At 39.6% G+C, this 16,671-nt stretch overlaps 1 protein-coding gene across 5 annotated transcripts in view; it reads left to right on the top strand.

Annotated features, from left to right (window-relative positions):
* mctp1a (multiple C2 domains, transmembrane 1a) overlaps positions 1 to 16,671 on the top strand; it is a 631,196-nt gene that overhangs the window by 373,948 nt on the left and 240,577 nt on the right. For all 5 annotated transcript variants that reach the window (XM_072583109.1, XM_072583115.1, XM_072583100.1 and 2 more), the window contains one exon: positions 1,902 to 1,995. In XM_072583109.1, the coding sequence (XP_072439210.1) occupies positions 1,902 to 1,995 (94 nt within the window). The remainder of the gene's footprint in view (positions 1 to 1,901; positions 1,996 to 16,671) is intronic.

The raw sequence follows: 16,671 nt of genomic DNA, 5'->3' as shown, positions 1-16,671 counted from the left end.
GAACAATTTACACAGTTGCAAGGCATCAACATCAATAGTTTTTAAACTCTGTTTCAATTCTTGCACTGTGTACTGAATTGTGTTTAATGACCTCATTAATAATGGCACCATGACACTGTAATGGGGAATGGCTGTGGGCTCAGTCTGGCTCGTTTGGCTTAATGGACCCCAGAAGAATATAAATGCGAATTCCTGCAGTACTTAATGAATAAAGTAATGTTTAAGTGGAGACAACGTTGCAAGCTGCCACAAAAATAATGGCCGTTGACATTCCCACCATCACCCTGTGCTTCCTAAGTTATGCCAATATGATTAGCTTCGCCAAGAGTACTAAAGTGCCATATTCAGTTGCCAGTTATGAATTACTTACATTGCTTTTCTAGATTTAACCATCTTTGTGCCCATGTTAAGGCCTGTGGGCATATTTCATTCAGAAGCATTATGCATTTAAAGAATTCTTCCTGTGTCATTTTAAATTCAAGACCATCTTTAGAGCTCTGACTTTCCATATTAGATTTGAAACATGAGTCACTAGAGCAATAAACTCTGGTTTAGACTTCTCTTTATCATCTATACTAAAAAAAAGTAGGAAAACTACTCACTGGAACCATTACTCCATTGTGCAATATGTTAGAACCACATGAGGAGTGGTGAATCAGCTCCCTTGCTTTTAGCACCTTCAGTCAATTGGAACAAATATGTTCTTCTTAGCACATTAATTAAAACAGTATCGATCAAAATTAAGGAGCCAATTATAGGGTTTTCTTGAATGGATTTTTATTATTTGGTAATCCCAATAAAAATAGTCAAATGTGGCATGAAACACATACACAAATACAGTTATGAAGATTAAAAATGAAAGTGTTAAGTACAAAAAGGTCTAGAACGTACAGTTTACAAAGGTGTGGATTTTAACCTGGTGTCAGCAGTTGATGTCTTATATCCTCAGCGCTGACAAAATCTATATTCTCAATTCTTTAGTCTGAGTGTCAGGAACTTGGCTCCACCTGCTCAGGTGATCACTGCAGCTGTCTTAAGTCAGTATTTCCTCCTTTGCTTAAAACCATTTTAGTTCACAAAAGGTTACAGGATTAAAATCAGATGATGGAAGTTGAAAATTAATAGTCCATGTTTTACCACAATACTGATAAAATGAAGAAATATCCCCTAAGTAAAACTCTAATCATAGATTTTGTTATGCATCACACTGGGAGGAGGAAGAGAAAACCATTCCACCATGTTTTGATGTGAATTGTAACTGTCATGTATATTGCAACCGTATGGGAAATATTGTGAAAAATCAATCACAGTGCCTTTGTATTCCACTGGGATACCTTACATTGATAAATGTTTCAGAAATCTACTTCAAAAAGGTGGTTCTTAAAGGTACATTTACCTGCATATAAACATTTGTCTGAAAAGAAGTTGCATCAAATAACATAGATAATAAAGTATTAGTATAAAACCTGCTAATATTACTTAAAAGCAGATTCTAATTGTTCTGCATGGGCAAAAGTCTAATGAGATTTTACTTGTGTAAGGGCAAAATACTGTTGATGCTAGAAATTTAAATGAAATATTAAATACTAGAAACACTTAGCAGGTCTGACAGCATTGGGGGGAGAAAAATATATAATAACATCTTGGGCTGTTCAGGACATTTTATTTGTATCATGCAGTGTGTAATATAGTTAAATAAATGACAATAGCCATACAAATTCTTACAGCAATTTTGGTAAGGGAGCATAATAAATATTTGAAATAATTTGGAAATGAACTGTAAAACTGACTTGCACATGGTTAATTTTTTGGCATTGAATTTATATTATGTACAGAATAAAGGAGAATGAAATCTTTCATTCTAGAGAAAAAGACTGACTTCAAAATCTGTTTTGTTTTAGTCCTTGCTAAGATCCTTCCAAAACCTGAGAGACATAGGATTCGTCCAGGTAAAGATAATCAAGGCAGAAGGGTTAATGGTGGCTGATGTCACAGGTAAGAGGATGCCAGTTAATTGCTTTATATGTGAGAGGTTTTGCTGAAATTTAATGTGTCACAACGGCATTTACTTTTCCAACTTATGCGTATGAATTGCTTAAATATTCACACAAAACCTAAATTATATCTGAAGTTGCAGGGCACTTATTCTATAATTTTAACATAGGTGTGAAATCAATACGGTTTCATAAATTTTTAAGCAAGTTAATTTGAGAAACTCATGCTGTTATAACTTTAAAAAAGCTGAAAATTTTTATGATATTTTACTTAAATGAACTGGTGTGCTTTTTACATTGGTATAAACAAGAAAGGAAATTAAGATTATTTCCTGTTAAAACTGCTTCCATATTCCCTTTGGAAGTAAAGTGAATATCTGTGTACCTGTTACTTTCAGTCTTAGAATGGTGAATGTTGTATTTGATCTTCATGCTTCCAGTGTCAGTCCAGCAATGTCATGCCTTGGGCAACTGCAGCTCTGGTTCTGAGATCTTCTGCTTATTTAAATGGAGCTAAAATTCAGATGGGCTGTGAACTAAACCATTTATTTATTTTTGGGATGTGGGCATTTTTGGCAGGCCAGCATTTATTAGGTAAAAACAAGGACTGCAGATGGTGGAAACCAGAGTCTAGATTAGAGTGGTGCTGGAAAAGCACAGCAGGTCAGGCAGCATCTGGGTAGCAGGAAAATCGATGTTTCAGGCAAAAGCCCTTCATCAGGAATAGGTTTCCTAGTTTGCTCATTCCTGAAGGGTTTTTGCCCGAAACGCAATTTTCCTGCTCCTCGGATGTTGCCTGACCTGCTGTGCTTTTCCAGCACCCCTCTAATTTAGGCCAGCATTTATTGCCTGTCCCTAGTTGCCCTTGAGAAGGTGGTGGTGATCTGCCTTCTTGAACCACTGCAGTCCTTCTGCTGTGGGTTGGCCCACAATGCCTTTAAAGAGGGAATTCCAGGATTTGGACCCAGTGACAGTGAAGAAATGGTGATATATTTCCAAGTCAGGATGGTGAGTGGCTTGGAGGGATGATGATGATTGTAGGTGATGATGTTCCCGTGTATCTGTTGCCCTTGTCCTTCTAGATGGAAGTGTTCGTGGGTTTGAAAGGTGCTGACCGAGGATCTTTGATGGATTGCTGCAGTGCATCTTGTGGATAGTACACACTGCTGCTACTGAGCTTCAGTGGTGAAGGGAGTGGATTTTGTGGATGTAGTGTCAATCAAGTGGGCTGCTTTGTTCTGGATGGTGTCAAGCTTCTTGAGTGTTGTTCTAGTGGCACTCATCCAGTCAAGTGGGAAGTATTCCATCATATGTCTGACATGTTCCTTGTAGATGATGGATAGGCTTTAGGGAGTCAAGAGGTGAGTTACTAGCTGCAGTATTCCTAGCCTCTGACCTGGTACTGCATAACTCCAGGGAATACAAATAGGATATTGTGACTTAAATATATTTAAAAATCTGAGGAACCTGAGCAGATTAGGTGGTAAGCAGTTGTTCCATTGGTCAAAGGATTGAAAACAAGAGGGCACAGAATTAAAGTATTGGCAAAACAATCAAAAGCAATGTGACAAAAAGTCTTTTCGTGCTGTGAGTACATGAAATGCAGTGCTTAACATGGTGCTGGAGGAAACTTTAGTTGATGCTTTCAAAAAGGAGTTAGACTGTTATATGCAAAGTAATAATGTGCAAGGCTGGGGAATGGCACTAAATGAAATGGTCATTTGGAAAGCCAATGGACTGAATGACCTCCTTCTGCTCTGTAATCATTTTTTGAAGCTGTGATAATGAATGGGTTTTAGATTTCCCAGGTGTTAGGAGGTCTGGATTATTTCTTAGATTGGCCTGAGTTATAGATCTCAATAAGGTGCATTGAAACACTGGTAACTTTAGGTTGAATGTTTCCAGAAATAAGAGATACAAGAGAAATAAGATAGGTAGTGGCCTCTCAAGAGCTTGCTGTAGGATGGTGTGGCAGGGGGTCAATAGGGATTCCAGGGAGTGTTGGGTCTGGTATGTGGAGTCTCCCTGACATAGGCTTTGAGTTATGGTGTGGCACTAGGAGAGGCCATAAATTTGAGAAAGGGAGAGGTTATGCCAAATGCATGAGGTAAGGCACTGAATAAACATTAATACAAATTTCATGGCACTCAATGTGATTTTCAGTCCTAATAAGAGCATTAAAGAGAAATGACACTGAACAGAGAAACATTAAATGCAGACTCACTATGTAAAGACATTGCACCTTAATAAACATGTTGATCATCCAGGATGAATGTGCTTTTGTGACTTTATTTCTGGGACAGCTTTTGGCAGGGTCATCAATCTTTCACATTTTGGTGAAAGCTTGACCATGTTTCTTGTTTCCTTTCTCATGGGGCTTTAGTCCCAATCCAGGGAAAACTTTAAATGATGTTTGCAAACAGCAACTGAGTCCCAAACCTGAGGATGGTCTATGCTTTTAGGCTGGAGTGAGAACCAATAGATGTACACAAATCAACTGCACATTCTCTATTGAGGGAACCTTGCAGATTCATATCAGTGAATATCTGCTGCCTAACGGACTCTGCAGGACTGGATACCTCAATGTGACATTAAATAATATTGCTATGTGTGTGAAATTCCTAAAAGTGTTCAGGGAGGAACAAAAGCTAGTGACCCAGTCAGTCCATCATCAGAGCAACTATTTTCAGTACAGTTGCAATGGAGTCCTGTCCATTTGAAACCCACAATATTCCTGTTGTGCATGGAATGTGAGAGCAGTAGGGAACAGCACTGAGGTCAACGACCCTTCAGATTTAGACCAGAATTACAAGTTGGATGGCCATGATCGTGATGAATGGTGGAGCAGGCTCCAAGGGCCAAATGGCCTCCTTCTGCTCCCATCTTCTATGTTTCTATAACAGTATTCAGTATCAGTGTATAATAAATACTGTTACTCTGAAGTCTAAGCCTGAAAGTAATTATTTACGTTGAGTTCTCTTCAATCAGTTTGTCTGACATCCTAACTCAGCATGGCATCAAACCACTCAATAAAGGACAAGGAACACAACCTAATGTTGTGGTGATTTAATTTGGCCTCTGAGGTCAGTTTGAACCGGTCATAGATGGTCATTGGTCTGCATACTGACAGCACGTTCCAGTGATAGGTGTGAGAGCAAGAGAGAAATCCTCCACCCTCCCTTCAGCTTTGCGATCATGGAAGCCAGGGATACCTTGCCTGTGTAACTCAGAGTTTGTTGCATCAGCCATATTGTGGCCACTAGTAGCACAGTCATCTGAAAGAACTGCAGGCAAGAAAGCCACCAGACAAGGGACGACAAGAGGACTAAATGCTGCAAACTTTGTGGTAGGACAAACCAGTTCTAGCAGATCTGAACAAAAAGCTGCATGAGATATATGGCAAGAATTAAGGGGCGCACATAAATATAATAAAGATATAGACAGAAAACATGGCAAATGCAAAGATGACTGGTAACCCTCACCAAGTTGGTGATCTACCTTGAACAAAGATATGTTGTAGTAGGCAAGATGACGTTTGATAGTCTTGTGCTAGTCATTGATTCCATCTCTTATGTGCAAATGGGGACATGGATATCTGCCTCATCAGCTTAGACCAGAGAAGATCTTTGACAGAATATTGTTATATTTACATGATGGATGTGCACTCCAAAATAGGATTTGGGGAGACATTCTGCAATTAGGTACAACTGCTTTACACAAACATTAGTTGTGCAGCTTCAATCAATGGGTGAATATTCGAAAGCAATCCTTTAAATTCAAATGCCTTCTCCTTTATGTCTTGTTCTTGTGAATAACAGGGTGACAATTCCAGATAGTGAAGGCACTAAAAGCTTTCTTGTACATGGACATCATCACACCTATCACTGGAACGTGCTATCAGTATGCAGACCAATGACCATCTATGACCGATTCAAACTGACCTCAGAAGCCAAATTAAATCACCACAACATTAGGTTGTGTTCCTTGTCCTTTATTGAGTGGTTTGATGCCATGCTGAGTTAGGATGTCAGACAAACTGATTGAAGAGAACTCAACGTAAATAATTGCTTTCAGGCTTAGACTTCAGAGTAACAGTATTTATTATACATTGATACTGAATACTGTTATAGAAACATAGAAGATGGGAGCAGAAGGAGGCCATTTGGTCCTTGGAGCCTGCTCCACCATTCATCATGATCATGGCCATCCAACTCAATAGCCTAATCCTGCTTTTCCCTATAATATTTGATTCCATTCCCCCAAGTGCTCTATCTAGCCGCCTCTTGAATACATTCAATGTTTCAGCATCAACTATTTCCTGTAGTAATGGATTCCACAGGCTGACCACTCCTTGGGTAAAGAAATGTTTCCTCATCTCCATCCCATATGGTCCACCCTGAATCCTCAGACTGTGACCCCTGGTTCTGGACGCACCTACCATCAGGAACAGCCTCCCTGCATCTACCCTGTCTAGCTTGTTAGAATTTCATAAGTGTCTATGAGATCTTCGCCTCACTTGGTGTGAACTCCAGCGAAAACAATCCTAAGCGAGTCAAGCTCTCCTCATATGTCAATCCTGCCATCCCGGGAATCAGCCTGGTAAACTGCACTTCCTCAAGAGCAAGAGCATCCTTCCTCAGAAAAGGAGACTAAAACTGCACACAATATTCTATACATGGAAATCATGGATATACCAGGCTGTGAGTTATATTACAATATATAAGACCTAATCTATCTTCAGGTGTTCATGTCCATATACTCTCGAGATTTTCTTATCCTCGAATATTCAACTCTGCTGACTCTGTGCCATTTATAGTCAGTGATGTGCAGCTCTAAGATATATTTGCAAAATTTCTCTGTGAAACCCTTACACAATAGTTTGGGAACTGAGTTGACTGATCCTTTTCTCCATTTCAATGTCAGGTCAGGTGCCTGAGAATATGTTTTGAAGGGACTAGTTGAGTATATTAAAACTAGAAGGAATAAGTAAGCATACGAGAATATGGAAGTGACACTCTCTCCCCACTGTCAGTAAGAACCTGGTCCTCAATTACAAGAAGCTGTCAATGTTGCTGTACAGGACACATGTCTGGCCCATACTGTATTCCTGTGCCATCGTGGTCAACTAAACCTTCTTCTGTTTTATCGGAATGAATCATATCCAGAGGGAAGCAATATACAACCTTGAGAATGGGGGAAGGGGAGCGTGGAAAATACATATCCAATATTGCCTTCATCCTGAGTGTGACCTTAATTGTGCAGATGTAACAACCTATGTGCAGACTCTGAGAACGGAAACATTAAATGTTAGACAGCTGAGTGTTAACATCTGACTAGTTCCCAGTGTAGAGAAAGATGAGTCTGGCCATGTTGTCTTGAAATGCTTCATTCAGTTGGATCATGTCGTTCCCACCTATTCCAAGTCCATCAGGCAGTAGTCAGCACATAACGTCCTCAACGCCCTCCACGAAAAGATGATGGTGGTTCCTGTTGGACAGTTCCTGAGCAGATTTTCAAAACTCGTCAATGCATTGTCTCATCACCTGAACTTGCAAATAAACACCAAGATGTATCTTGGCTTCTGATGTCAAGGGCCTTCCCCCTCAGCTCCTTGCTGTCTAGCCCAAGTCTTGCCTCCTCTGCATGTTGCCCTCCAGATGATTGCAGTCGAAAAGAAATTATTGGAAAGTTCTGGAATGTACCTTTTCAAATCAGATCTGTTAAAAGAGGTTTTTGTCAAGGTTAATTTTGCATTGTTCCATAATTCAGGACTCAGGGCTGTTTTTAGGAGTGCACACTTTGATAAACTCATTAACCCAGTGAAATGGATTTTTTAGTCTGCCTAAACCTTGTTGTTTTTCAGTGCAAGTAGTTGTCCACCTTGGATGTTAGAGATTAGTACATTCCAATGTCCAGGTCTACCTTCTTAACTATAGAATAACATTTGGGGCATTCGTCACAAAGGTGTACTGAGGAAGGCCATTGTCTCAGCACCTTCAGAAACTGGAAAATCCTCAAGACTGTATGTCTGACATTTAATGAATGTTAAATATGAGAGTCAGTTGGTCATACAGGCCATGGGTTTTGCTGAAAAAAAGGACACATTTTGTTGAAGCTTTACAGCTTACTCTCATCAGAACATTTTGGAAGAATACAAATTCAGGAGAAAAATTGACATTGCTACAGCACAAGAGGAGAGTGCTCATTGATTGCAGAGGTATTAACATGGAGAATTCACCCATTAATTCAGATTGATAGTGAACAGCCAAATCTTGTTTCAGTTTAAACCAGGCATGTTGATTCTGATACATCAAGGTATCGCCCTTGGAAATGAACCAGTGAATGGCTGTCACCTATTTTGTTGAGTTGAAACAAGTACAGTACGTTTTTGTATAATCCCTCATGGAACATGGGCATTGCTGTCTGGCCAACACTTTTTATTGCCTATTCCTGGTCCCCCTTCAGCAGGTGGTGGTGAGCTGCCTTCGTGAACTGCTGCAGTTAGACCCACAATGCCCTTAGTCAGTGAATTTTGACCCAGTGACTGTGAAGGAATGACATATTATTTCCAAGCCAGGATGGTGAGTGGTTTTGAAGGGAACTTGCAGGTGGAGGTGTTCCCATATATCTGCTTCCTTTGTCCTTCTTGATGGGAGTGGTCATAGGTTTGGAAGGTGCTGCCAAGGATCTTTGGTGACTGTATATGTACGAGATTTTTTCTATTTGCAAAAAATACCACTCTGTGCATTAAGATATGTAGCTTCCTATGCACCATACTGTGAGCCCAACTGGATATTTGAAATTGGTTGTCACCATAATTCCTCACGTATTCAGCATTATCCAACAATTGTACCCAATTGCAAAATCACATCTAATGTTTGATACTATGTTGCAAGTTTAGTGAGTGTGGGTTGGTTCAATACATTCACTACCTTGATTGTTATGAACAGCCAAAGGTACAATCTGTTTGATATGATCTTTCAGTCTTACACAGCTGTCATTACATTGACACTTGGATTCATTTCATTTCCCAGGCCACTGCTCTGACCCATCAGAGTCAACCTGCCTGTTATAAAATTTAAATAATAATTTGTTGTTAACTGTCAGCATTAATGGGTATATTCTTCATAGCAAACCTTGACCAGAGTCCACTTGTAAACCAATCAGCACTCACCTCATATGCAGTATAAATAGCAGTATAAATATTGGTTTTCCCCTTGAAATTTGTTTTCTTGTGAAAGATCCTGTTGACAGCAAGAGGATAAGTTCGGACAGTGTCTTTTTTCTCTGTAAACATTGACTTCAAATAAACATAGTAAGTAATGTAATAACTCAAGTAGTTGATTTGCTTTGAAATGCATGTAATGTAAATTTTGAACAGTAACTTATATATTTATTTTTACATTTATAACATTTTGACTAAAGTATGATTTTGAGGAAGAGAATCATCAGGGAAATAGTTGTATACCAGTCTTAGTGAGCAAAATAAGAAACAAAAGTATATCCAGTTTTGCAAGTAATAATTTTATAATTCAGTATCATTTTGTGCAAATATGTTTCAGCAAATTTAAATCAATAACCACGTTATATTTCCAAATATGTGCTGATTCAATAGGAACTGATTTCTTCCTGTTACAAACCTGCCATAGCCAGCTAGTAAATCAGGCATTCTTTGCCTATAAACCTTACTACAGCACTCTCTACATTGTCATCTGCTCCCCAGGAGGAGCAACATAGAGACTGGCTCTCTGGCCAGTTTTGCAAATTTGACTAGTTGGATGACTACTGATGAGGGTGGATGCTGAATGGCTGGATAGCTACTGGATGCTGGATGACCACTTGCATGTAAATATTTAAACCAAATTCTACTCATCATGAAATCAGTGTAATTAAGCACTTGGGGAACCTGTACATTTCCAGTTTATAGAAAATCTTGGAGAAACTAATACAGTTTAAAATAAATTGAGTAACATTTTAAATCAATTTTTACTAGGTTGCTTTTGTGTTTCTCGGACTCGGTCATCAGACCTTGTTGGCAATTTCAAGAGCAGTGTGCTGTAAGCATCAATGTGTCTCTACAACATAGCGTGATGATATTATAAAGGAAGTGTGCACAGATGGCTAATTCCTGCCATCCCCAGCAGGAAGCCAGAATTCCCTTCTGAACACTGCCAAATATCTACTCTAATTTCCCCTCCCGATCCCTACTATTATTTCATTGCATAGGTCCAAAGATCTCTGTGGGGATGATACGTGCCCTGAGCATAATGTTTACTTCTTTCCTAAAAGCTGGGACTATATGTCTTTTCAAAATACTGAATAATGAAGAATCCAGTTCAAGTTGGATACTGGATGAGAGACAGTCTACACGAAAACCCAAGTTGGCTGAACATATCTCCCAGTATTAACTATCGGGTGATCACATCACATGCATAGGATATGATTGAACTGGAGTCTCAGGTAGGAGTTGTTGAAGCTCAGCAGAAAAGCATGTTCTGTCATAGACCATGATAAGTCATTTTGTGATTCTTGCAGGGCCACTTATAAACCAAAAGATTCTCAAAAAGGCCATGCACAAGTCCACTCGCCTGCTTGCAGAACACACTCTCAATTAAACTGCCACATCTCTTATGATCATTTTCATGAAGCAAGAGTTAATGGCCTGCAGGCTGCTGTAAAACAGTTTGCAGTATTAGCATGAAAGGCCTTAGGTACGCAGAGAGCTTGAGTGATTGAAGCACATGTGAGGTTGAAGTACTGAGGTTGACCGTGTGGCAGTAACCAGTTTCACAATGCTGTGAACAGGCACTAGTGAGCCATGCTTAGAGATCTCATACTAGCACAATGTTTTACATTCAGAAAACGTTATGTCTTATAGATACATACTGCTTCCAGCAGTGCCACAAAAGCACAGCAGCAGCAGGTGGATCCTCACGTCGCCAACAGTTTTTTTTTGCTACACCAACTTCCGAACAAATGTCAAAATTAACCTTAAAAGTTCACAAACTTCTGTCGATAAAACAGAGCAGGCTTTTTCTGATATATCTTTACGTGCACCTTGTCAGTGTAACCAGGAACCGAACGACAAGCACATCAGCAGCAAATCTCTTTATAAATCTTTATTTCAATATTATATACGCCAGAAAGATAAGGTACAGCAGCATCTTGTGACACATGCTGCATTTTCATTACTAATTTTTCAATAAAGTTATAATGCATCGCCTGAAATTTTACATTCCATGTTTGCTTTGGATGAAAAGCAATATTGAAGAATGGTGGTTTATTAAAAAAAAATTTAAAGTCAGCATGCCAAAATAAGACTCTACCTGTTTCAAAAAGCCAAAGAGATGGGCTGTTGATGCAATAGGTTGTTGCAATGTAAAGCTTTCATACCTTGCATCGCATCGGTAGTGAAATTCATTTGTGTGGTATGTACTTTGATTTAATAGTGGCATCTTATTGATGGAGAACGCCATTCATACTGTTAAAAATTACACAACACCAGGTTAGAGTCCAACAGGTTTATTTGGCCATTTTTCAAAACTCAGAATGGCAACCCAAGTTCTAAGATTTTTACTTACAGGTAGTTCTTGGATAATGCCCGTTATGGCAGCGCAATTTGCTTATGACATCACTGAGGAATTAGGGAACAGTATTTTCGAGAACGCTTACCTCTGCCTACCATAGAGCAATTCCAGTGCTTTGTTCTGTGCATGTGCCATTGTCAGCTTCTGACAGAGCAACTGTCTTGTGAGAGGTCTGTACAGAGAGCAACTTTCTGAGAGAGATACATTGAGCAGGTTCCTGTGAAAGGTACACTGCTCCTAGATTATTCTTTTTTATTTGAAAAAATGGAGGGGCATACTGACAATGTTAACAAGAATCATCCTGATGATAAAATTGCAGGTGGTGAACACAAAAGGAAGGCTATAATACTGGAAGAGAAGCTAGGTATTATAAAGCGTTTTGAGCATAAGGAGAGAATATGTGCTATAGCTCATTTAACAGGAATGAGGGAGTCTACCTTATGCACCATGATTACTCCCTGTCCCTGTATTGACATTTTTTTTAATGTACTGTGGTAAATTTACTTTTGTTTCATTGATAAAAATGATTTATACCTTCATTCAGGCTGTGCTATACTTTGTGATAGACTTTTGGGTGATTTTTGAGTGATCGTGAGTGATTTCTTTTTGCTGGTCTGCCCCTAACTCCACTTTTTCTATAGGCCCCATTATTTATATTAAATGAGGTTTTGTGGAACATAACAATGGAGATAGAGTACTATACATATGAGTGTTACAACTCAGTAACATGTTCTTACTAACTGGCCTATTGTTTCCATGCCTTCTTCTCATTAATAGCAGGATCACAGTTGCCACTTCTCAATTCAGTCGAAATTATGAAATACTGAAAATCAAAACCAATGCATCTACAGCCAACTGTAGCCATCTCTTTTAAAATCCTAAGCTATGGTTTAGTCACTCTTGACATTGGATTTTCATTTCATAAAGCACAGATGTTCTTGCAAATTTTGAATTGTGTCTCCAGAGGTTTGCCATTCCTTACCATAGTCATTTAAATAAAATCTAGTAATGCACTTAAACTAGCCCACATAACCCCATAGTTTCCTTTGTTCAGACAGTACCTTCCAGACCCATGACCTCTACCATCTGGAAGGACAAGGACAGCAGAAAAGTTCTCTTTAAAGCCACTCATCGTTCTGACTTGGAAATACATTGCTGTTTTTCCAATGTCACTGGAGCCCTTTCCCCAGTGGTATTGTATGTCTGCCTACAGTAATGCTCTATAGGCCATGAACACCTTCTCAAGGGCAACTAGGGATGGGCATTAAATGGTGATTCTGGATTAGTGGTGCTGGAAGAGCACAGCAGTTCAGGCAGCATCCGAGGAGCAGTAAAATCGACGTTTCGGGCAAAAGCCCTTCATCAGGAGTAAAGGCAGAGAGTCTGAAGCATGGAGAGATCAGCTCGAGGAGGGTGGGGGTGGGGAGAAAGTAGCATAGAGTACAATGGGTGAGTGGAGGAGGGGATGAAGGTGATAGGTCGGGGGGCGGGGGGAGGGTGGAGTGGATAGGTGGAAAAGAAGGTAGGCAGGTAGGACAAGTCATGGGACCGTGCTGAGCTGGAAGTTTGGAACTAGGGTGAGGTGGGGGAAGGGGAAATGAGGAAACTGTTGAAGTCCACATTGATGCCCTGGGGTTGAAGTGTTCCGAGGCGGAAGATGAGGCGTTCTTCCTCCAGGCATCTGGTGGTGAGGGAGCGGCGGTGAAGGAGGCCCAGGACCTCCATGTCCTCGGCAGAGTGGAGGGGGAGTTGAAATGTTGGGCCACAGTGCGATGTGGTTGATTGGTGCGGGTGTCCCAGAGATGTTCCCTAAAGCACTCTGCTAGGAGGCGTCCAGTCTCCCCAATGTAGAGGAGACCACATCGGGAGCAATGGATACAATAAATGATATTAGTGGATGTGCAGGTAAAACTTTGATGGATGTGGAAGGCTCCTTTAGGGCCTTGGATGGCGGTGAGGGAGGAGGTGTGAGCGCAGGTTTTACAGTTCCTGCGGTGGCAGGGGAAGGTGCAAGGATGGTAGGGTGGGTTGTAGGGGGGGTGTGGACCTGACCAGGTAGTCACGGAGGGAATGGTCTTTGCGGAAGGTGGAAAGGGGTGGGGAGGGAAATAAATGATGACCTAGCCAACAATGCCCACATCGCTTGAATAAATTTTAAAAATATAAGAACCAAGTTTTTAGACTTATAGAATCATTTTGAAATTTAATTTAAACTTTTCCCATATTATAAGCATTCTTCAGGTATTTACTAACTGCAAGGTTATTAATTAACCCTGATTTATTGCAAAATATTAGTACTACTACTGTCTAAAACAATTGCTTCTCTATTTGGATCTTTGGTATACTAATCATGAATTTGTTCACCATGCTATTAGTTTAAATTTGTTTTGTTTTTCAGTATATATAAAAATCAAAGTACCCATGATTATTGCATTATGCTCTTACATGGTACTTCCAATTTTTTGATTTATACCCTGTACCTACAATTTGGAGGATGACTGCAAGTTACTACTTTCAGCATTTTTTTTGTGTCCTTTTTATTTTCTGATTATTTACAAATTGATTCCACATCTTTATTTTCTGAGCTAAAATTCTTTGTCTATCATGTCTACACCATTCTTTCTTTTCCCCTAATCACACACCAACATCATCATTTTCCATTTTGCCTTTCTCTTTTAAAAGTCAAGGATCCTGGAATACTTATTTGGGAGAAAGTGAGAACTGCAAATGCAGGAGATCAGAGTCAAGATTGTGGTGCTGGAAAAGCACAGGTCAGGCAGAGTAATGCTGCCTGACTTGCTGTGCTTTTCCAGCACCACACTCTTGACTCTGGAATACGTATTTCCCAAGCTTGGACACATTGCAATCACTGCAGTCTCGTGGTTGAATTGATCATGTGAGGAAAATGACGAAGATTCATTTGTGACATAAACCACATTCTAGTCCATTGAGCAGGACAAATCAAATTGACAATAAAATTTCGGATATCTCTTCAGGAATCTGAAAGCTTTCAATATTTATAATCTATATCAAAGCTCTATTACTTATCAGAATTTTTGGCAAGGAAGGATAGAGAGTCATTTACAATTTTGCAAATAATCAGGAATTTATTTCATTTTTTTCCTTTATGATTCACAAACCTTCCAAAATCAGACACTGGGTAATTTATTAATTAAACTTCATGCAATTCAGATAGATATCTTTATCTGTAGAAATATACAAGTAATTATTCCATGTCAAAGATCTGTCTTTTACCCTCTCACCAATTTAATCTCCTCTGTCTTCTTCTGATGAAGTTGATCCCTTGCAAGGCACAGGCATTGGGATACCAGCTAGTATCTCACACAAATGACCATTAAGAGTGCACAGAAATAAATCTAACTTTTATTGCTGGACATAAAATCAGTGATAGCAAACCAGCAGTCTGTTTTAAACCTCATCCGATTTCCTCCTCCACAGTGGAAATTGAAGTCATATATTACTATTAAGATAACTGGGAGATTTCATTGCATTAACCTAACCTGTAGGTTGAAATGAGAGGTTCTGTTGTTTGCTCAATTAGATTGCTGCCTAGTTGAAATTGCCATTAATATTTACTAGCAGACCTCCCATGAGGTTTCCTGCAATCAGTTAGAGGATGTGCTACTTTGTAATAACAAGCATGGGGTATCACAAAATTGGAATTTAGAATGGCAAAGTTGATTGGAAATGCATGCAAATGTGAGATGTTTAATATTATAGTTATGCATACTTTTTTCAAATGGACAAGAAAGTAACTTTAAGACTCTAATGTTGTGGAATCCTGTTGTCTGATGGATAGTCTCACTGTAATGGGGAATCGTTTGCACTATTTTCACATGCCGTAAAATAAACTAGCTAATTAACTGAGGATCTAGCCCTTAAAGAAGCACTGGAATGAAAATCACTTTAAAGGAAACTTTCAATTTGAATTAAAATAATATTTGGGAGGGTGGGAGGTGGAGATGATGCAGACTAGAGGAGAATTGTGTATTAGCAATGTACAATTAAAGGTAATATAAACTTTTAAGTTCTTCAGTTTTCCTAGTGTGTGAGGCTGGTATGATTAGAAGGTGTTTATAAATAAATTAGAATCTGTGAATGTTACATGCAAGTCCTGAGTAATCCGGAGTGATGTTAGATGAATGGTGGGTGTGTGGCACTTGTACTGCATGAGGTGCTGATGTAAAAGTGTTTATGAGAAATGACATACTAAATCACAGAACTTGCCCATCCATGTAAACATTTTTGGGCACTGCTGCACTCTCCTCATGGCAACACTTCTGGATTCCCTTGCATTGCCACATGCTTTCACCCCAGGCATTGGGTGTTTTTTGACAGTCTCCTGCAACCATTCCTCAGAGGAAACTAGGTCACTCTCCTCACCTCTATCTGGGTGAGTAGCACCTCTGAGTCCCTCCCTTGCCATCTGTATCTCTTCCCTGCAGCTTGCATCTTTTGAAGTAATTTACTAGCAGCCTTCATCAAGATAAAATCTCCATAGTCTTACCAGACCATAGGGCTGCTCACTAATTAGACAGCGATGACTGTTGGTAGTTTAACCTGAGGAGCTGTACACTTCAGGTGATGGGGAGAGGTTGAAAAGAAGAGTCTGTCATGGTGATCTCAGCCAGTGTGGGAATTGAACCCAAGCTGATGACATTCCTTTGCATTGTAATTCAGCCATCAAGCCAACTGAGCTGGCTGACCCACATTGGCCTTCAGATCAGATCTGGTGCCTATGATTGGACGTGAGCCGTGGAAGGCTGGCTGCACTATCTGTTATGAGTCTTACGTCACTTAGCTTGCTACTGAATGTAGAAGTCATCTGAAGTGCTACAAAGAGGAGAGCTGCTCAGGAGCCATTTAGTGCCATGTTAGATCATGTTAATGAAGTAGAAGAACCAAACTTCTACATAGGATGTACATGACAAAAACAAAGTATTCAACCTACAGACTGTGCTGCTGTTTATGTTTATGTTTCACATGTCTACTCCCACATTCCTCATGTAACCTGTTTCACTTGTCGTTTGAATGAGACGTTAAATCAAGATCTTTTCTACTATCATAAC

Source organism: Chiloscyllium punctatum, chromosome 2, assembly GCF_047496795.1.
Source record: "Chiloscyllium punctatum isolate Juve2018m chromosome 2, sChiPun1.3, whole genome shotgun sequence".
Taxonomy (NCBI): domain Eukaryota; kingdom Metazoa; phylum Chordata; class Chondrichthyes; order Orectolobiformes; family Hemiscylliidae; genus Chiloscyllium; species Chiloscyllium punctatum.
Note: the sequence above shows the minus strand (reverse complement) of the source record. Positions and strands in the feature narration are given on the sequence as shown.